The 22521-nt window shown below is 47.9% G+C and overlaps 2 protein-coding genes across 2 annotated transcripts; both read right to left on the bottom strand.

Annotated features, from left to right (window-relative positions):
- Positions 1-10575: 10575 nt before the first annotated feature.
- On the bottom strand, positions 10576-11388 carry LOC109743239 (cysteine proteinase inhibitor 4). Its single transcript, XM_020302327.3, has one exon. The coding sequence runs from the start codon at positions 11278-11280 to the stop codon at positions 10822-10824; it is 459 nt and encodes a 152-aa protein (XP_020157916.1). The 5' UTR covers positions 11281-11388; the 3' UTR covers positions 10576-10821.
- Positions 11389-20748: 9360 nt separating this feature from the next.
- On the bottom strand, positions 20749-22030 carry LOC109743231 (cysteine proteinase inhibitor 4-like). Its single transcript, XM_073495972.1, has 2 exons — positions 21767-22030; positions 20749-21223 (listed from the first exon to the last, which is right to left on the bottom strand). Exons 1-2 carry the CDS (start codon positions 21944-21946, stop codon positions 20948-20950), a joined length of 456 nt encoding a protein of 151 aa, XP_073352073.1. The 5' UTR covers positions 21947-22030; the 3' UTR covers positions 20749-20947.
- Between the last annotated feature and the right edge of the window lie 491 nt (positions 22031-22521).

Raw genomic sequence — 22521 nt, 5'->3', positions numbered from 1 at the left:
ATAAACATTTATCATGATACAAGGAAATAAATAATACTTTATTATTGCCTCTAGGGCATATTTCCTTCAGTCTCCCACTTGCACTAGAGTCAATAATCTAGTTCACATCGCCATGTGATTTAACATCAATAATTCACATCACCATGTGATTAACACCCATAGTTCACATTGTCATGTGACCAACACCCAAAGGGTTTACTAGAGTCAATAATCTAGTTCACATCGCTATGTGATTAACACCCAAAGAGTACTAAGGTGTGATTATGTTTTGATTGTGAGATAATTTTAGTCAACGGGTCTGTCACATTCAGATCCGTAAGTATTTTGCAAATATCTATGTCTACAATGCTCTTCACGGAGCTACTCTAGCTAATTGCTCCCACTTTCAATATGTATCTAGACCGAGACTTAGAGTCATCTAGATTTAGTGTCAAAACTTGCATCGACGTAACCCTTTACGACGAACCTTTTGTCACTTCCATAATCGAGAAACATATCCTTATTCCACTAAGGATAACTCTGACCGCTGTCCAGTGATCTACTCCTAGATCACTATTGTACTCCCTTGCCAAAATCAGTGTAGGGTATACAACAGCATGGCATACTTTATAGAACCTATGGCCAAGTCATAGGGAATGACTTTCATTCTCTTTATATCTTCTGCCGTGGTCGGGCTTTGAGTCTTACTCAATTTCATACCTTGTAACACATGCAAGAACTCTTTCTTTGACTGTTCTATTTTGAACTACTTCAAAATCTCGTTAAGGTATGTACTCATTGAAAAAACTTATCAAGCGTCTTGATCTATCTCTATAGATCTTGATGCTCAATATGTAAGCAGCTTCACCGAGGTCTATCTTTGAAAAACTCCTTTCAAACACTCCTTTATGCTTTGCAGAATAATTCTACATTATTTCCGATCAACAATATGTCATTCACATATACTTATCAGAAATGCTGTAGTGCTCCCACTCACTTTCTTGTAAATACAGGCTTCACTGCAAGTCTGTATAAAACTATATCCTTTGATCAACTTATGAAAGTGTATATTCCAACTCCGAGATGCTTGCACCAGTCCATAGATGGATCGCTGGAGCTTGCATATTTTGTTAGCACCTTTAGGATTGACAAAACCTCCTGGTTGCATCATATACAACTCTTCTTTAATAAATCCATTAAGGAATGCAGTTTTGTTTATCCATTTGCCATATTTCATAAAATTTGGCAATTGCTAACGTGATTCAGACAGACTTAAGCATAGATACGAGTGAGAAACTCTCATCGTAGTCAACACCTTGAACTTGTCGAAAACCTTTTTGCGACAATTCTAGCTTTGTAGACAGTAACACTACTATCACTGTCTGTCTTCCTCTTGAAGATCCATTTAATCTCAATGGCTCGCCGATCATTGGGCAAGTCAATCAAAGTCCATACTTTGTTCTCATATATGGATCTCATCTCAGATTTCATGGCCTCAAGCCATTTCGCGGAATCTGGGCTCATCATCGCTTCCTCATAGTTCGTAGGTTCGTCATGGTCAAGTAACATGACCTCTAGAACAGGATTACCGTACCACTCTGGTGTGGATCTCACTCTATTTTACCTACGAGGTTTGGTAGTAACTTGATCTGAAGTTACATGATCATCATCATTAACTTCCTCACTAATTGGTGTAGGAGTCACAGGAACAGATTTCTGTGATGAACTACTTTCCAATAAGGGAGCAGGTACAGTTACCTCATCAAGTTCTACTTTCCTCCCACTCACTTCTTTCGAGAGAAACTCCTTCTCTAGAAAGGATCCATTCTTAGCAACGAATGTCTTGCCTTCGGATCTGTGATAGAAGGTGTACCCAACTGTCTCCTTTGGGTATCCTATGAAGACACATTTCTCCGATTTGGGTTTGAGCCTATCAGGATGAAACCTTTTCACATAAGCATCGCAACCCCAAACTTTAAGAAACGACAACTTTGGTTTCTTGCCAAACCACAGTTCATAAGATGTCGTCTCAACGGATTTAGATGTTACCCTATTTAACGTGAATGCAGCTGTCTCTAATGCATAACCCCAAAACGATAGTGGTAGATCGGTAAGAGACACCATATATCGTACCATATCTAATAAAGTACGGTTATGACGTTCGGACACACCATTACACTGTGGTGTTCCAGGTGGCGTGAGTAGTGAAACTATTTCACATTGTTTTAACTGAAGGCCAAACTCGTAACTCAAATATTTTACCTCTGCGATCATATCGTAGAAACTTTTATTTTCTTGTTACGATGATTCTCCACTTCACTCTGAAATTCTTTGAACTTTTCAAATGTTTCAGACTTGTTTTCATTAAGTAGATATACCCATATCTGCTCAAATCATCTGTGAAGGTCAGAAAATAATGATATCCGCCACGAGCCTCAATATTCATCGGACCACATACATCTGTATGTATGATTTCCAACAAATTAGTTGCTCTCTCCATAGATCCGGAGAACGGTGTTTTAGTCATCTTGTCCATGAGACACGGTTCACAAGTACCAAGTGATTCATAATCAAGTGATTCCAAAATCCCATCAGTATGGAGTTTTTTCATGCGCTTTACACCAATATGACCTAAACGGCAGTGCCACAAAGAAGTTGCACTATCATTATTAACTTTGCATCTTTTGGCTTCAATATTATGAATATGTGTATCACTACGATCGAGATCCAACGAACCATTTTCATTGGGTGTGCAACCATATAAGGTTTTATTCAAGTAAACAGAACAACAATTATTCTCTAACTTAAATAAATAACCGTATTGCAATAAACATGATCAAATCATATTCATGCTCAATGCAAACACCAAATAATATTTATTTAGGTTCAACACTAATCCCGAAAGTATAGGGAGTGTGCGATGATGATCATATCAATCTTGGAACCACTTCCAATACACATCGTCACTTCATCTTTTACTAGTCTCTCTTTATTCCGCAACTCCCGTTTCGAGTTACTACTCTTAGCAACTGAACCAGTATCAAATGCCGAGGGGTTGCTATAAACACTAGTAAGTACACATTAATAACATGTATATCCAATATACCTTTGTTCACTTTGCCATCCTTCTTATGCACCAAATACTTGGGGCAGTTCCGCTTCCAGTGACCAGTTCCTTTGCAGTAGAAGCACTTAGTCTCAGGCTTAGGTACAGACTTGGGCTTCTTCACTTGAGTAGCAACTTGCTTGCCGTTCTTCTTGAAGTTCCCCTTCTATCCCTTTGCCCTTTTCTTGAAACTAGTGGTCTTGTTAACCATCAACACTTGATGGTCTTTCTTGATTTCTACCTTCGTCGATTTCAGCATCGCGAAGAGCTCGGGAATTACTTTCGTCATCCCTTGCATACTATAGTTCATCACGAAGTTCTACTAACTTGGTGATGGTGACTAGAGAATTCTGTCAATCACTATTTTATCTGGAAGATTAACTCCCACTTGATTCAAGCGATTGTAGTACCCAGACAATCTGAGCACATGCTCACTGCTTGAGCTATTCTCCTCCATCTTTTAGCTATAGAACTTGTTGGAGACTTCATATCTCTCAACTCGGGTATTTGCTTGAAATATTAACTTCAACTCCTGGAACATCTCATATGGTCCATGACGTTCAAAACGTCTTTGAAGTCCCGATTCTAAGCCGTTAAGCATGGTGCACTAAACTATCAAGTAGTCATCATACTGAGCTAGCCAAACGTTCATAACGTCTGCATCTGCTCCTGCAATAGGTCTGTCACCTAGCGGTGCATCAAGGACATAATTCTTCTGTGCAGCAACGAGGATAATCCTCAGATCACGGATCCAATCCGCATCTTTGCTACTAACATCTTTCAACATAATTTTTCTCTAGGAACATATCAAAAATAAACACAGGGAAGCAACAACGCGAGCTATTGATCTACAACATAATTTGCAAAATACTATCAGGTACTAAGTTCATGATAAATTCAAGTTCAATTAATCATATTACTTAAGAACTCCCACTTAGATAGACATCCCTCTAATCATCTAAGTGATTACGTGATCCAAATCAACTAAACCATGTCCGATCATCACGTGAGATGGAGTAGTTTCAATGGTGAACATCATTATGTTGATCATATCTACTATATGATTCACGCTCGACCTTTCGGTCTCCGTGTTCCGAGGCCATATCTGCATATGCTAGGCTCGTCAAGTTTAACCTGAGTATTCCGCGTGTGCAACTGTTTTGCACCCGTTGTATTTGAACGTAGAGCCTATCACACCCGATCATCACGTGGTGTCTCAGCACGAAGAACTTTCGCAACGGTGCATACTCAGGGAGAACACTTATACTTTGATAATTTAGTGAAGGATCATCTTTATAATGCTACCGTCAAACAAAGAAAGATAAGATGCATAAAGGATTAACATCACATGCAATCAATATAAGTGATATGATATGGCCATCATCATCTTGTGCTTGTGATCTCCATCTCCGAAGCACCGTCATGATCACCATCGTCACCGGCGCGACACCTTGATCTCCATCGTAGCATCGTTGTCGTCTCGTCAATCTTATGCTTCTACGACTATCGCTACCGCTTAGTGATAAAGTAAAGCATTACATGGCGATTGCATTGCATACAATAAAACGACAACCATATGGCTCCTGCCAGTTGTCGATAACTCGGTTACAAAACATGATCATCTCATACAACAAATTATATCACATCATGTCTTGACCATATCACATCACAACATGCCCTGCAAAAACAAGTTAGCGTCCTCTACTTTGTTGTTGCAAGTTTTACGTGGCTACTACGGTCTTAGCAAGAACCGTTCTTACCTACGCATCAAAACCACAACGATAGTTTGTCAAGTTGGTGCTGTTTGAACCTTCGCAAGGACCGGGCGTAGCCACACTCGGTTCAACTAAAGTGAGAGAGACAGACACCCGCCAGTCACCTTTAAGCAACGAGTGCTCGCAACGGTGAAACCAGTCTCGCGTAAGCGTACGCGTAATGTCGGTCCGGGCCGCTTCATCTCACAATACTGCTGAACCAAAGTATGACATGCTGGTAAGCAGTATGACTTCTATCGCCCACAACTCACTTGTGTTCTACTCGTGCATAGCATCAACGCAGACAACCAGGCTCGGATGCCACTGTTGGGGAACGTAGTAATTTCAAAAATTTCCTACGCACACGCAAGATCATGGTGATGCATAGCAACGAGAGGGGAGAGTGTTGTCCACGTACCCTCGTAGACCGACAGCGGAAGCGTTATCACAACGCGGTTGATGTAGTCGTACGTCTTCACGATCCGACCGATCAAGTACCGAACGTACGGCACCTCCGAGTTCTACACACGTTCAGCTCGATGACGTCCCTCGAACTCCGATCCAGCCGAGTGTTGAGGGAGAGTTTCGTCAGCACGACGGCGTGGTGACGATGATGATGTTCCACCGACGCAGGGCTTCGCCTAAGCTCCGCAACGGTATTATCGAGGTGTAAAATGGTGGAGGGGGGCACCGCACACGGCTAAGAGATCTCAAGGATCAATTGTTGTGTCTCTGGGGTGCCCCCTGCCCCCGTATATAAAGGAGCAAGGGAGGAGGAGGCCGGCCCTAGGAGGGGGCGCACCAAGTGTGGAGTCCTACTAGGACTCCCTAGTCCTAGTAGGATTCCACCTCCCATATGGAATAGGAAAAGAGGAAGGGAAAAAGAGAAGGAAGGAAGGGGGCGCCCCCCTTCCCTAGTCCAATTCGGACCAGACCAAGGGGAGGGGTGCGGCCACCCTTGAGGCCCTTTTTCTTCTTTCCCGTATGGCCCAATAAGGCCCAATACGTATTCCCGTAACTCTCCGGTACTTCGAAAAATACCCGAATCACTCGGAACCTTTCCGAAGTCCGAATATAGTCGTCCAATATATCGATCTTTACGTCTCGGCCATTTCGAGACTCCTCGTCATGTCCCCGATCTCATCCGGGACTCCGAACTCCTTCGGTACATCAAAACTCAATAAAATTGTCATCGTAACGTTAAGCGTGCGGACCCTACGGGTTCGAGAACTATGTAGACATGACCGAGACACGTCTCCGGTCAATGACCAATAGCGGGACCTGGATGCCCATATTGGCTCCCACATATTCTACGAAGATCTTTATCGGTCAGACCGCATAACAACATACGTTGTTCCCTTTGTCAGCGGTATGTTACTTGCCCGAGATTTGATCGTCGGTAACTCGATACCTAGTTCAATCTCGTTACTGGCAAGTCTCTTTACTCGTTCCGTAACACATCATCCCGCAACTAACTCATTAGTCAAAATGCTTGCAAGGCTTATAGTGATGTGCATTACCGAGTGGGCCCAGAGATACCTCTCCGACAATCGGAGTGACAAATCCTAATCTCGAAATACGCCAACCCAACAAGTACCTTTGGAGACACCTGTAGAGCACCTTTATAATCACCCAGTTACGTTGTGACGTTTGGTAGCACACAAAGTGTTCCTCCGGTAAACGGGAGTTGCATAATCTCATAGTCATAGGAACATGTATAAGTCATGAAGAAAGCAATAGCAACATACTAAACGATCGGGTGCTAAGCTAACGGAATGGGTCAAGTCAATCACGTCATTCTCCTAATGAGGTGATCTCGTTAATCAAATGACAACTCATGTCTATGGCTAGGAAACATAACCATCTTTGATTAACGAGCTAGTCAAGTAGAGGCATACTAGTGACACTCTGTTTGTCTATGTATTCACACATGTATTATGTTTCCGGTTAATACAATTCTAGCATGAATAATAAACATTTATCATGATATAAGGAAATATATAATACTTTATTATTGCCTCTAGGGCATATTTCCTTCAGTTTCTTCTAGGTGGCGCATGTTTGCTTGACATATGCAGCCATGTTGCTTCTTGCGGTAGTCCGGCCTCTTTTGTGCCTCCTCTCAGCGGCGTATTGAAGGCGTCTAGTGGTGCACCCTTGGTGTTTGTTTAGCATGCCTGGCCTATTTTGTCATGTTTTTTCTCTAATCAGTCTATATGAGGAATTTTTTTGACACCATCTATCGTCTGACCGTGTGGCTTTATTTGTTAAGTGACACAAAAGTTTGGGCGCCGACCCGCCGGCCCAAATTTGGGCCAGCCGCACCCTAGCCGTCAGATGCGGCCCCGCGTAGCCGTCAGATCCCTCGTTCCCATCGCTTCTTTTCCACAGTGGACGAGATCTGAGAAAAAACAAATGGGCACATGGCGGCCGCACCTCGCTGTCGCGTCGCGCTGGGCGCGTCCACCCTCCCGTGTTTGCCTTCGCCGTTGACAGTTACTGCCATGCCCGCCGTCGGCGCTCGCCGCTGATGCTTGCAGTCAACGCTCGTGACAAAAACAACCTATGGTGGTAGCAAAAAAGGACTACGGTGGTAGCAAAAAATTCTTGCCATCGAGGCTCGCCGCTGATGCTCGCCGTCGGCGCTTGCAACAAAATTACCCCAAGGTAGCTCAGCGTCACCGCCCGTTGGATCCTTTGGAAAATGCTGGTTCCAGCAAAAGCATACTACGATGGTAGCAAAGATGTTTCCAGCAAAAATATTCTCAGAAGAAAAATCTGAAAAAGGTCAATTATAGCAAAAAGAAAAGCCAGTTCCAGCAAAACAAATCACTGGTTCCAGCAAAAAATTCTCAGCAGCAAAAACACTACCACTCAATTGTAGCAACAAAAAAAGGCAGCTCCGGCAAAAATTAATGATGGTTCCAACAAAAAACTCTCATCATCAAAAATATGTGTCGATTGTAGCAAAAAAGAACTACTTCCAGCAAAAATCACCGCCGGATGCAGGTCCTCATCGCCGCGGTTGCAACTCCACCAACCTGGGGGTTTCATGTCCGGTCGCCGCCAGTAGCATCAAGTCGTGGAAAAGCTCGGCCCCCCAGTTGCATCCACTGCTCGTCTCCGCATAGGCGGTTGCAGCACCCGACGCCTCGCGGCACAGCTGGTCGCCCTGCATCTCAATTGATTGCAGCACTGTAGCATCGCGCTCCAAGCTCCACCGGCTCCGGCCAGCTGCCGGCGACGGCCCTTGCACCCCACAAGCGGCCGGGCTCACACGACGAACATCAGCCCCTGCATACCCGCGTGAGCGGTCGGCTGCGAGCCCCATATCAACGAGATCTAGATGCAAAAAACGAGCGGCGCATGGGAGCAGAGGTGATTTCTCCGGTGTTTGATTTGGGTGCTCGTTGTCGGCAAGAACTGGAGGTAGGGGATGAGGAAAGGGAGTGAATGAGTGGAGGAGAGCCTTTGTACGGGATAAGGTTAGAAAGGATGAGCGAGCGGTGGTGGGCCAGATGGGCTGCGCTGGCGACTGATGTGGGCATGTGGGCGAACCGATCGTCGTTTGATCAAAAGGAATCGTGTGTCTCGCACGTGACCGGCTGAACGTTCCGCCGGCGCGCCGTATGGAAACGATTCCCTTCTAGGTTTTTTTAGGCAAATTCCCTTCTAGGTAACGTAGGACTAGTTGTGAATTGTAGTTTTCGATAAATGGGGATCCAAACAGGGGAGCAACTAGTTAACGAGTGCTCCTTCGGGAGCCTCGCAACGATCAGCGCCACTTGGCGCGCTCTCAGCCATTCGCCACGTGTCGCGCTCTGGACGCTCCCTTCAGATTTTGTTTTTTTATTTTTCCGCACGCGTTTTCGGCTTTTAAACGGTTTTTTTTCCGGTTTTTTTTACGTTTTGGTTTTTCCCTGATCTTCCTTAGCGTTTCGACCATTTTTTTTTTGAAAAAACGCATTTACTTTTTTTCCTTTCGTGAAAAGTCACATTTTTTTTTCGCGAGAGGCACGGTTCTGCTTTAGCGAGAGTCACGGCCGTGCCTTTCGAAAAAGAAAAAAAAACGCGTTTTCTGTTTTTTTTTTCTTTCGCGAGAGTCACGGTTTTACTTCCATGAGAGGCACGGTTGTGCTTTCATGAGAGTCACGGCCGTGCCTCTCGGAAAGGGAAAAACAAAACGCGTTTTCTGTTTTTTTTCTTTCGCGAGAGTCACGGTTTTGCTTCCGCGAGAGGCACGGTTGTGCTTTTGCGAGAGTCACGGCCGTGCCTCTCGGAAAGGGAAAAAATACGCGTTTTCTGTTTTTTTTCTTTCGCGAGAGTCACGGTTTTGCTTTTGCCAGAGGCACGGTTGTGCTTTCGCGAGAGTCACGGGCGTGCCTCTTTCGGAAAGGGGAAAAACGTGTTTTCTGTTTTTTTTCTTTCCACGAGAGTCACGGTTTTGCTTCCACGAGAGGCACGGTTGTGATTTCGCGAGAGGCACGGGCGTGCCTCTTTCGGAAAGGGAAAAAACCGTGCTCCCGGTTTGGTTTTTTCGTCTGGTTTTTTCGTGAAAAAAAGTTTCGTCAAAACCTATCAACATGGGATCTAGTTTTGAAGATCTCGACGCGAGGAATCCAATGGTGAAAACGGTTTGAGATTTGGACACACAATTTAAGTGATAAAACGTTTTGAATAAATGAATCTACGAAAAAAGGGAAAACTCCCAGGTTGTGACAAATGGCGCGCTGCATGTGCGCCACTTGTCGTGACCTGGAAAGATGGAGTGTTCTTTGCAACGAGTACTCCTTAATTAGTGATTTCGTCCAAACAGACCAAATAAATCACCACCATCTACGCAAGAAAAGCCCACGTAGATCAAAGGCCCACCACATATAAGTGGTCCAATACAGAAGAGAATACAAGACAGAAAGCGAAAGCCCTGCCGCAGGGCAAATACTAATTATCACGTAGGCCGGGGGATAGTCAAATACGTACCCTCCCCGACCGCACATCCGGCTCAGTTCGGCTTTTTTCTGGGTGTTTCCCACTGGTTTTGGTATTTTCTATTTCCTAGAACCGTGTTTTTCCGTTTTCAGTTGATTTTCTTCAGGTTTTCCATTCGGAATTTTCTCTTCTTTTATCTTCCTGTTTCTTTTTTCTTGTTGTTTTATTTTAAAAATTTCATGAACATTTGCCAAAATCATGATCATTTTAGAAATACAAAAACTTTTTTGTGAATATTTTTTATTTATCATTTTACGAATATGTTTCAAATTCATAAATACTTTTTAAATTCATGAAAATGAATTCATAATTTTTAAAAAATTCATGCCAAATTTTTTGAATCATGAACATTTTCTGAAACCATGAACATTTTTAAATCATTAACTTTTTTGAAATTGTGAATATTTTACAACGCATAATAAAATAAATTCATGTAATTTTTTCAGATAAAAAAACATTTTTCCAAGTCGTGCACTTTCTTGAAATTCATGAAGGTTTTTTTGAGATCCTGAGTATTTCGAAAGTATGGGAGCAATTTTCAAATTCGTGTACACTTTTTTAAGTTTGTGAACGTGTTTTAAATTTATGATTTTTTAAATTCTAGAACAATTTTTAAAATGTTAGAACATTTTTAAAAATTTTAAATATTTTTTATAATTTGGAATATTATTTTGAAAACGATAACTATTTTTGAAATCCCGATCATTCTTTAAAGATGCAAAGGAAACACTGAAAAGAGAATCAAAATACAGGGGAAAAAACAGTCTTGTCATACTAGTTAGTATTTATTTCGACACTCTCATCTCTTCTTGCAAAACTTTTTATCCGGGAGACCTCACAAAACTTCGACCGCCGCATCGTACATACATTCTCCATACTCTGGCGCTCAACCCTACCTCGGTACCTCACACTCCGTTATTCGAGCTTACATTACGTACTCTGGCGCGCAAAGAAGACACGCAGCGGTTCTCGTCGGATCGCGCATGCAGCTGCTCATTTGGCGTCGGCCGGCGCGAACCTGATCAGAGCGCGGGACTGGAGCCAGGGCTTCACGACCACCACGGCGTCGAACACGCGGCCGTCGGTGACGCCGTTGCTCCCCGCGCCACCTTCCTCGGCGGCCGCGACGCGGAGGTAGTACTTGATTCCGGAGACCACCTGGCGCTGCGCCGACACCACGCGGGCGAACTCCAGCCGGCCGCAGACACCGCCGCCGCCCTCGCAGCCCTCCTCCCGGCGCCGGTTGTGCTCTTCGACGGAGTATCGCCCCAGCTCCTGCACCTCCCTGTCGCCCTCCACGTCCGTCACCTCCGTCCGTCCCCCCACCTTCCTCCCGTCGTCCCACAGCTGCCGCGCGGCGCCTGGCTCGCTGCGCGCTGCGGACGCCGCGCACGCCATGAGCAGGATGACGAGGAGCGCGCACGCGCCGGCGGCACCGACCAGCCGAGCCATTTCACGTGCACTGTGTGTGTCTCTTAGCTAGATCACTGATGATGAAGTGCTGCTACTTACTAGTACTGGAGCTGTGCTGCTTGATGAGGATGAGTAAGTTGTGTGGCTGTGGGCGGTGTCGTGGCCGGCATTTATAGAGGCGTGCTGCGGGTGCTGCTGGCCTGCTGGGAACGGAAAGGCATTGCTGGAGCGTGGAAGGATGCGGCGCGCGCGCGGCGGGTGCATGCATGCGTGCTCCGGTACGCATACCGGGACGGGTGGATGGGCAGCGCCGCGGCGGGACGGAAGGATACGGACGAGGCGGTGGCATGCCGCAAGAGGAGACACGTAGAGCGTGGCGGGCGCGGGCGGGGTGCCGCGTAGACAGACGTACGGGGCGCGCGTGACGTGAACGAGGGTTGGGTTCCTCTGGCCCGCACGCAAATTGGACTTCTGTCGTGGTGCATAGGCTGGGATGGATGGTTGAAACTTGTGTCACTTGTGCAGGGGAAAAAGTGCTGAGCTGCGTCGCACCATCGGTCGATTCTTGGCGTCACACTCACACACATGCATTGTGTGTGCACGGGGTTGGGCCAATGATGGTGGTGTTAGGGAAGTAGTACATGCTTCGTCAAACCTGGATAGCAGTGAGCCATATTCAGTACGCGTTCTCGCTCTCCGTCCGTTGCCTCGGAAAAAAGAGTCAAATGCAAGAAGGCAGTTAGCCGTATGGACGTCATGTTGGGTCGCGAAATTTGACCTGCCTAGCTCGGTCCAGAGGTCGCTAAAGCTGACCACGAGCTCTTTTACCAGTCAGCGCAAAACGACGATTCAAAATCGAGTGACCCTCGCACTGCCTACCTTTGCTCGCAGGTAAGGGCAATGTCTATCGCTCGATGGAAATTGGGAGACCTACCATGATGGACTAAATTTCGTGTTTTGACCCTTCCGAAGAAGTTGTTCGAAATCTGATCCTAATTTGAAAATATTTCAGAATCTGACCCTTTTCCTACCGTCGGGGGTATGGCGGTAGGGTATAGCAGCCTACCGCCAAGACCCCCGGCGGTAAGAAACTTGACCACGTCAGCGCAACACATCCCTATCGTCACAAGGGATGGCGGTAGCATGCGTAACCCTACCGTTAAGGTGCCTGCCGGTAGGTAAGCACACGCACTGTGCCTGAAACATAGAATTTTTTTGCGGTAGGGCGTGCAACCCTATCGCCAGGGACCTTGGCGGTAGGCTGTTATACCCTACCACGATATGCCCCTTGGTGGTAGAAAAAGGGTCAGATCCCAAATTTTTTGCAAACTAGGGTCAGATCTCGAACAACTTCTTCAAATGGGTCAAATCATGAAATTTTGCCACAACGGTGTTCGGGGTTCGAATCCCTCCTCGTCTACAGCCTCGAGAAGGGCTTTTACTTTCCCTGAGAGCAAGTACAATAAGGTGACATAAGCAGGTTATAAGAATTTAAATATAGTATTTGTGCTTAGTTGGAGGAGAGAGAAGAGAAGCGGGCTGTAAACTTGTAGCCGACTGTAGCACGAGCTTCAACATACTTTGTGAGACCAATGATGGGGCCACGTATTAATAGTATAGTATACTAGTATGACTAACTATTGTACTAGCAGGCTATTAGATTGGCTCAAAATGATGTGGCAACTTCATATAACCGGATGTTGGCTATACTATTAACCATGCTCTGAGAGCAAGTATAATAGATCCTACTCAGCTGGCTATAAACATGTCCACGTTGCCTGAATCCTACATGGAAAGGACAACCATCCAAACCTCAAACCTCCCACAATCGTTTGGACTGCGTTGTCCGGATCGTGGAAACCATCCAACTCTGACCTGTATCGGTCTAGGGGCGATCCGGATGCGACTTCTCCCGCAAATCGGAGACAAAAATGGGGAGGTTTGCGAGAGTCCGGACCGATCCCAAGCCCGCTTCTGACCGCTCTGGCCCACCAAAAATATCTCCCCCTCCTGCACACCCATCCCGCCAGGCGCCTCGCATTCATGTCGCTGTAGAGCGCGCCGCTCCTCATTAAAGGCGGCTCAGGATGGAAGCGACCTCTCACTGCCTCCGCCATTGAAGCGTCGCGCCGGCCAAGGGCGTCGTCCGCTGCATTCCCGGCTGAACACGCCTCCTCGCCGCATTCATACGCCTCCATTAACCCCGGGGGGCGGGGGTTGCCAAGAATCCTACTTCGGCCACACGTCTGTTCATGAACGGGCCGGCATTAAATGCAACATAGGCCGAGCTCCTCCCGTCCGCCCTCTATTTAAACGGGGCCAGACGTAGGGCAAGAATCGCACCCCTCCGCGGCTGTCGTCCGGTCCTCCCATCTCCTCCTTCACCATTTTCTCCACCCTAATGGCTTCCGAAGAGCAGTTCTCCGGCATACAAGCAGGCTGGGTGGCTCATCGAGCCCACCGGATACGAGTGAGGCAGCTCATTGTTCCACCTCCCGCGCCTGACCCGACGAAGCAAGTTGTCGCCCCAAGCCGGCACGTGGTTCAATAACTCGCCGCTCTAGGCCAGCTCGATGACGAGTGGCGAGTTACTCCACGCTAGCACGGCGAGGAACATGGCGGCACGGGCGTCGCCACATCCAGTGCCTGCGACCGCGCCATCCGTTGTTGACGCGCACATAGCCGTGCCATGCAAGCAGAGAAAGAAGCCGGCTGCGCGGATGTCGACGAAGTGGCGCCCCGCACGTCCATGCCCGCCGTCATCATCAAGGAGAAGTCACGGGAGGCCGCCGCCGGTGCTCTGGCCAATTCTCCTTTATCTCGGACCATCCTGGGCACCCGCCTGAACTCCACGGAAGCACATGTCCCCTTCGGCTGAAGCACCCTCTTTGCCGCCCGATGAGCGGCACAACCGTACATAGGGAAGATATGGGGGAAGAACATGCCTCTGGGGCTCCCGGTAGTCCTGTTAGTGGGCTGCTGGACATGGGGAAGACAAATGGATCAGCCGCGGCCAGGCATAGACTAGTGTAGTGTATCTATGTTGTGGGAGTGGAGCTTCGCGCGACTGTACTTGCACATAGTTTTAGCTTTGTAGAAAATATGTCCAAAATGTTACCGTTTTCATCTTGTTTGTATGAAATCCAGCCATATTTGCATGAATTTCATCCAGTTTGTTGAAAAAGAGTTTGAAATGTATGCGGCTAGCATTGGATGTCGACATTCGCATCCATGTCCTAAGCATCTGCATTGCACGAGCTTTCTACGAACTGTATGGATACGGGAGGATTTTTACGGGTTGCCCTTGAAGATGCCCTAAGCAAGTGAAAAAATAACTTATTAGTGGGTTGGCCAACACTTCCGATGGATGTAGGCAAGTCGGACTTTCAGCACGCAATAAGCAAGGTATAACGCTGCCCTTGCCTCTATGATGTGTCCTCATTATTTTGAACCAAGGTCATCGCATCTGCATTGCACGGGATTTCTACAATTTACATGTCGATACTCCTGTGCGCCCTAATTAGAGTATACCAGACGTTAGAGGAGAATAAATTCAGTTTTAGTCCTCTAACCGGTACCTAGCCAATCCCGTAAACTGAATAGAGGAGGACAATTTATCCTTCCGCGCCTAAATTTGCTCCGCCGCTACTGCTCGGCGGAAAAGTCGAGCCCGTTCGGCCCGCGTCATCATTGTCGGAATCAAGGTGAAACGCTGCTGCCGTCGCCATAGCCAATTCGTCAGATTGCTTCGAATATTCTTCCTCTTTGGCGGCCGAAGCATCTAATTTTGCTTGCACAGAGCTGCAGGTCACTCCCACGCTTCGCCGCTCGCCGGTTTGGCAGAAGCGACGACATCTGTTAGGTGCACCACCACCGCACCGCAAGAGTTTGATGGTTTTCCTAGGTGAGTTTTTTCGTTTGTTTCTTTTTGAACCAAGCTATTTGGATTGAACCGAGCCATTTGAATTGTAGATGAAGAGGTTGAGGGACATGGTCTTCGAGGAATCGTCGTCATCCGAAGAGGAAGAAGACGACGAAGACTTTGAAACTATTTTAGGCATGATTTTCAATGATGATATTCGGCGGCCTAGGAGAAAATTGTAGTTTGGCCGCATACACATCAACCGTGATAGAGCGGAGGGTCATGCCAAGATCATGAGAGACTAATCTGCTCCAAATCCAACCTATCTGGAGAAGTACTTTCACCGGCGCTTTCGAATGCACACAAGTCTTTTTCTGACCATTGCAAAAGCCGTTGAGAAGTATGATGACTGGTTTAAACTCCGAAGGAATACAAGTGGAGAGATAAGTGCAAGAGCCCTCTGATTAAGTGTGTTCGAGTCATGGCATATGGGTGTTTTGCTGATACAATTGATGACTATGTCCACATTGGTGAAGATACAATCTTGAAGTCCGTTCGAAGGTTCACTAAAGTAGAGACCGTTGTTTTTGGCCCGGAGTACTTGAGAGCATCCAACGAGGAAGACACCCAGAAGCTGATGACAGAGAGTGAAGCAGAAGGATGTCCAAGGATGCTTGGATCACTTGACTCTATGCACTGGGCATGGAAGAATTGTCCTGCAGGGTGGAAGGGTAAGTACAAAGGCCACTGCAACAATCCAACGATCATTCTAGAGGTAGTTGCAACGAAGGAATTTTGGATATGTCATTCATTCTTTTGTTTGCCTAGCACTCACAATGACTGGAATGGGCTGTCGGGATCACCACTAATTTCTAAGCTTATTACTAGAGATGCTCCTGCTTGTAACTACTCGATCAATGGGCACAAGTCCTCAATTAGTTACTACCTTGCGGATGGCATCTATCCACCATGGGCCACATTAGTCAAAACAATTCCGCGTCCAAAAGGTAACAAAATTATTCACTTTGCCCAATGTCAAGAAGCTGATAGGAAAGATGTGGAGAGAGCCTTTGGTGTGCTTCAGAAGCGCTTTGCAATAGTTCGTGGCCCTGCCGAGTACTGGAGTTCCAAGGTCCTGTGGCAGATCATGACTTATTGCATCATATTGCATAACATGATCATTGAAGATGAGATGGATATATCTGAGAACTTTTGATACATCACCAATGGGACTCCAGTTGACGAAGAGTATGATCCTATTAGGATCCTGCCATTCCTTGAAGAGCATCCTAGTATCGAGAACCAACAAGTTCATACTCAGCTCCAAGAAGATCTTATTGAGCATCACTAGCAACTTCAAAGCGCTTCCTGGTTGTTCTTTCACATGTTATTCGCTACAATTGGACCATTCAGTGTGTTTAAATTTCAATAATTCAGTAAGCTTTGAATTCAGTTTGTAAACGCTTGAACATTCATATTTATGTTTTGTTTCTATATGTGTGCTAATATGTAGTTGCAATGTATACTAGAATGCATAAGTTTAAAAAAATAAAAAATTACTCCGTTTTATTTAGCGGATTGGCTAGGTTTGACCAAAAGTTAGTGGAGTAAATATACTCCACTAAGCTTCGCTCAGCCGGATCCTCCTTTATCTTATAGGGGATCAGTTAGAGTTGGCATAAGCGGGCACACGACCATTCAACCCTTGGGAAGAGAGACGGTCCATGCGGCGAGAAATGCAACATTAGTGTTTTACAAGTAGTGTATCGTTGTGTGCTAGATGTTGCTAATGAGATCATCTCCCACCGGATAGGCCCACGACGATATAAAGCCCAGAAGAGGCTCGTGAAGGCCCAAGCCCGTTGTCATTTGCGGCCCATTTCAATGTTAGTGATAAAAGGGGTTTAATCAATCGGCGTGGGCACCCATAGGAGGAATTTTATCAGTTGGATGATGGTCACTCAGTTTGAACCTCTAAGGGTGAAACCTCACTTGGTTCACTCAGAATGCCAACAGCTAGGGTGTTAATGGAAGCGTTACAAAAGCGCAACACTATGCATTAATGCTTAGCGTAACTGGTTGTCATCATTGTCGATAATGGATGCCCATTTCCTTCAGTAGTGGACACATACTAGTACTCATTAACACGCATGTAATGTCGCTAGATAATGGCCCATGGGTATAGCACAATATGTATAAGCCTACCTCTGGTGGCCAGTTACACGTTCGACACCCTTGTATTCTCAAATTTATATGCAAGAACGCCTCCCCATGAGACATAACTAGGGTTGTTATCTCCACCATCAAGGGGCATGAACCTGTATACTTCTTGTGTCACCCATCCGCATCTCGAAATGTCAAGCATCGTTACACTCCCTGTCTTACTGTCAGATTTAGACAGTTGGCGCCTGATGTCCCACAAATATAGGGGATCAATCATAGTCCTTTTGATAAGAGTCCCGAACACAACGATGAGCAGAAGGAACATTACAGAGCATCAAGCGATTCATGCCTTCAAACAAGGTGTCAGATATCCTGATTTGAGATTTAAACTCGGTCGTTCAGATGTTTATACCCTGAACCGACTGATGAATATTGCCAACCGTTATGCGGATGGCAAAGAATAGATAGAGTCATGAGAGGCACGAGATGTGCCGATCCCACTTAGTACATGAATAATAATCAGTTGCGCCAAAACTGAGACAACAATAATACCAAAAACAAGCCCAAGTTGGATGACAATGACGATGTCAGCAGCCCAAGCTTTGTGGTAGTACCCAACCTGAATAAGGGCATGGGCAACCAAGAAGGAGTGGACACCTCCGCAAAAGGCGAACACAGAAGATGATATTCTGGACAAGCCGTTCCACATCCATATCACCAAAGCTGAGGAATGAATTCTCATCTACCCAAAGAACACCACTCGGTAGTGCAGGCTCTTGAAAAGGATGATGTTTGGTTAATCCATGCCTTATGAGGGCAAGAGTAGGAAAGAGGATGATGATGAACCGGACAACGGATATCCCATGGAGCAAGTTCTGCTCCTAATATTTGCCGACCCCGAGCGCAAAAGGGTATCCTAGTGTGTCAGTCGGGAAGTGAACGTCGTTGCTCCTACAGTGCCTAAGTACCTTACTTTGTCGGAAGTGCCTATTACTTATGATCAGATAGATCATCCAATGCAGATTTTGGTTCTGGGTCGGCAGGCATTGATTGTAAATTTTGAATAAAGTGCAACTCTACGAGATTATAGAATCTTCATCATCAGGTCAAAGGAAAGAAACACTGGAAGTAGTTCCAGGATTTCCTACCACGACTGATATGGAAGCCTCTACTTGAGATATAGAGACTTTACTCGAACTTGTAGCTGAACTATATATGTTTGGGCAAACTCGTGCAAACCTTCATGATGTGCAGACGATATGTTGTTGAACAAACAATGAACTTATAAAACACGAAGAAACATTGATGGGCCCTGACTCCGTAATTTGCTACATGCCAAAGTAATTCGAGACAGTATCCATATACATAATTCAAGTTTAGAACTTGATAAACTCTATGAAATACTTAGAGTATAACATATAGTAATGGATCTATAAACTGACAAAGATAAAAATGTTTTATAAAGCTTGACTTGTTACAAATAGTTTATACCAACATCAAGGAATTGACGATAATAAAGTTGTCTCGTTGTAGCAGGGCTTAAAGTCAGATATGGTTAAACTAGCAATTACGGATTTCCACGAGATGAAAATAGAACCAAGATTGTATATATGTTACGGTCCAAGGTAATTTTGTCAATTCTGAGGACGCTAATAAGTGTGCAAACTTCAAGAGATCCTTTAATGGGCTGAAACAAGCATAGTGAAGTTGGAATCTTTGTTTTAAATTCTTCTAATTAAATGGTTAAGTAATTTGATTTTTTTTGAATGTTGGCAGGAGAACTGCCAAATTCATTGATCAGAAGAAGGTGTTACAAGTGTCCTCAGAGGAGGAAAGCACCGCAAAGGCAGCGCAAAAAAGAAAGAAAGAAAATGACCCATCGGCAGCACCACAAATCCAAGCTCTACCATCAATCATGAACACCATCGGAACCCCTCGGCGGGATCACCAAGGTGACGCCTCCAAGGAGGAAAACGAAGTTGAGAACTCCATCGTCACCCGATCTGGCACTGCCCGATCTTAGGTTTTCACCCGGAGATCCCACGCTATTGGGAAGGAAGGGAACGGCTCCACAACGATACCTCTAAGGAGGAAGACGACATCCGTGGACGCCGTTACCGCCGGCAACGACAGAGTCGATGCATGATTTTCATCCTGAGCCGAGTCTTCCACCAACAATCCAAGGATCCGAGGCCACCAGCGCCACAGTGCAACATGAGCCCAAAGCAAACACTACTAGAGACGAATTGGTCAAGCCGCACGCAAGAACTCAGCGAGCACACGCCAACCCGACCGGTCCGCACCGCCGCTCGCAGGCCCTGGGCGATCCAAGCCAGATCTAGCCATCCTCTACCTCCGCGCGCAGAACTGGGCGATCCTCCGCACCGCAGCGCACAGGAAAGGTCGAGGGAGAATCAAACATAGCCGGTCCGCACCACCGCGCATAGGACTTGACAAGATCCAGGCCAAACTGTGCGGCTCGCACCGCCGCGCGCAAGAACAGGACTATCCGTGCTAGATCTGGCCTGCCCGAACCTTCTGTAGCACATGACAAACTGAACGGCGCCGCAGCTCCAGGAGCCGGGCGTGAACACGCTTGAAGGAGAGACAACCACTAGCCATCCCCAACACCACCGCTACAGCCACCACACGTCGCCGGACTAGGCGCGAAACGCAGCCACTCTCCAACGACACCTGGTGCCTCCTCGAGCCAGCCCTTCAGCCACAGGTTGGCAGAGGCCAGATCTGGCCAAAGCCGACCGCAGCGCCCACGCACCCCCACGGCGCCCGAGCGGGCAGTGCTGGCCTGTCGCGCCCACCGCGCCTGCCTGGCGCCCCGGCGCCCGCTCGCCGCGCCCGCCGCCGCCTGCTTTCCACGCCCGCCGCGCGCATCGGCCGCCCGCTCGCCGTCCCAGCGTGGCGTCCCGACGCCCGCACGCCGCGCACGCCGCGCCGACCGCGCCTGGTCCTCGCGCGCCACGCCCCCGCGCCTCTCCTTGACCGAGCGGCCCCGCACCGCCATGGCCTCGCGAGAGGGAAGAAGAGGAAGGCCCTGCCGCCGCCGCCGCCGCCGCACGGGCTTTGCCCGGCGGCGGCGAGGGGAGGTGGGCGGATCTGGAGGAGGCTGGTGCGGCGGCTAGGGCTTCACCCGGGTCGCCCGCGGGGTGGGGCGACACGAGCGACTTTTTTACTGTGTGTCTATTCCTCAAATAATTTGATTTAAAACAAAGATGCTTGTATTTATAAAAAAAAGTATGTGAGAGCTTGATAATATTTATAAACATAGTGTGTGCACGGTACATATTGATTAATTTAAAACGGTATACATTTTTTGACACGAATTAAGATTTCATTGAAACTAGTTTTTTAATAAGTCATGCCCAGGCTTTCTCTGACCCACAAAATGATCGAGCACTGCCTGGCCTTTGACTCTGATCGTGTGTATGAAGTTAGGACTAGAAGCACATGGCATCGGTTAGTACTAGAAGCAAAACATTCTTATCGTATATTGTATTTATTTCGACACTCTCATATCTTCTTGCAAAACTTCTTTATCCGGGAGACCTTACAAAACTTTGACCGCCTGTATACTCTGGCGGTCAACTCTAGCTCACACTTCGGTATTCGAGTGTACATTGCATACTCTGGCGCGCAAGTTCGTCCGATCGCTTGTGCAGCTGCTCATTTGGCATCGGCCGGCGCGAACCTGACCAGCGCGCGGGACTGGAGCCAGGGCTTGACGACCACCACGGCGTCGAACACGCGGCCGTCACTGACGCCGTTCGTCCCCGCGCCGTTCTCCTCGGCGGCCGCGACGCGGAGGTAGTACTTGACCCCGGACACCACCTGGCGCTGCGCCGACACCACGCGGGCGAACTCCAGCCGGCCGCAGACGCCGCCGTCCTCGCAGCCCTCCCCCCGGCGCCGGTTGTGCTCCTCCACGGAGTACCGACCAAGCTCCTGTGTTAGAGTAAGGCACACAACGATGGTGATCAGCATGTGCGTGTGTTGGTCGAGTCTGGACGCCGGTGCGTGGCCGTGGTGAGTGGAGTCTCCGAGCCGGCCGAATCTCTGTGCGGCAGTTCCTGCATGTGTGGTGCGGGGGAGCTGCGTCTCCGCAGGCTACAAAGCCGGCCACTTTCAGGTTGTTAGCAGCGTGCATGTAGCTAGGGATTAGCTAGGTAGTTAGTGCATGGGTTAGTGGCCGATCTGGCGTGCGTGCCTCTGGGTATTAAAGTGGCCACGGTGCTGGTGTGTAGGTGGGCCAGAGAAGAGAGATATAGCCTCTGGGAGTGTATACGTGCTCGCCGTGGGGTGGTGTGTGTGTCTCGAGTTCGTGCTCGAGGGAAGTGAAAGCTGTTCGTGCGGCTGTAGCGTTCGTTAGCCGGAAAATCTTCCCTGTGTCCACTGTCTCCTTTCTTCTCCTCCTTCTTCGTTGTGGCAGAGTGAGAGCGGGAGGGAGGTGCAGAGAGAAAGCGAGAGGCAGGCCGCGGCAACAACATCCTGCACCTCCCTGTCGCCCTCCTCGTCCGTCACCTCCGTCCTTCCCCCCACCTTCCTCCCGTCGTCCCACAGCCGCCGTGCGGCGCCCGGTTCGGTGCGCGCTGCGGACGCAGCGCACGCCACGAGCAGGACGAGGATGAGTGCGCAGGCGCCGGAGGCAGCGATCACCCGAGACATTTCACGTGGACTGTGTCTCTGTGTGTGTTAGCTAGATCACTGATGAAGCAGTGCTGCTACTTACTAGTACTGGAGCTGTGCTGCTTGATGAGGATGAGTGAGTTGTGTGGCTGTGGGCGGTGTCGTGGCCGGCATTTATAGAGGCGTGCTGCGGCCTGCGGGTGGTGATGGGAACGGAAAGGCATTGCTGGAGCATGGAAGGATGCGGCGCGCAGCGGGTGCATGCATTCGTGCTCGCTCCGGTACGCATACCGGGGCGGGTGGATGGGCCGCGGCGCCGCGCCGCGGCGGGACGGAAGGATAGGGACGAGGCGGTGGCATGCCGCGGAGGAGACACGCAGAGCGTGGCGGGCGCGGGCGGGGTGCCGCGTAGACAGATGTACGGGTCGCGCGTGACGTGAACGAGGGTTGGGTTCCTCTGACCAGCACCCTGAGTTAAACTGGGCGTCCGTCGTGGTGCGTATAGTCTGGGATGGATCGGTGGATGGTTGGAACTTGTGTCACTTGTGCAGGCGATAAAGTGCTGAGCTGCGTCGCACCATCGGTCGATTCTTGGCGTCACACTCACACACATG

The sequence above is a fragment of the Aegilops tauschii genome, chromosome 3 (genome assembly GCF_002575655.3).
Source record: "Aegilops tauschii subsp. strangulata cultivar AL8/78 chromosome 3, Aet v6.0, whole genome shotgun sequence".
NCBI lineage: Eukaryota > Viridiplantae > Streptophyta > Magnoliopsida > Poales > Poaceae > Aegilops > Aegilops tauschii.
The sequence above is the reverse complement of the archived record's forward strand: the minus strand, read 5'-3'. Positions and strand labels throughout refer to the sequence as shown.

Coding starts and splice junctions, on each gene's coding strand:
- LOC109743239 (XM_020302327.3), bottom strand. CDS start 11,280: ATGGCTCGGCTGGTCGGTGCCGCCGGCGCGTGCGCGCTCCTCGTCATC.
- LOC109743231 (XM_073495972.1), bottom strand. CDS start 21,946: ATGTCTCGGGTGATCGCTGCCTCCGGCGCCTGCGCACTCATCCTCGTC. Junction 21,224..21,766: donor GCGACAGGGAGGTGCAGGAT/GTTGTTGCCGCG, acceptor CTAACACAGGAG/CTTGGTCGGTACTCCGTGGA.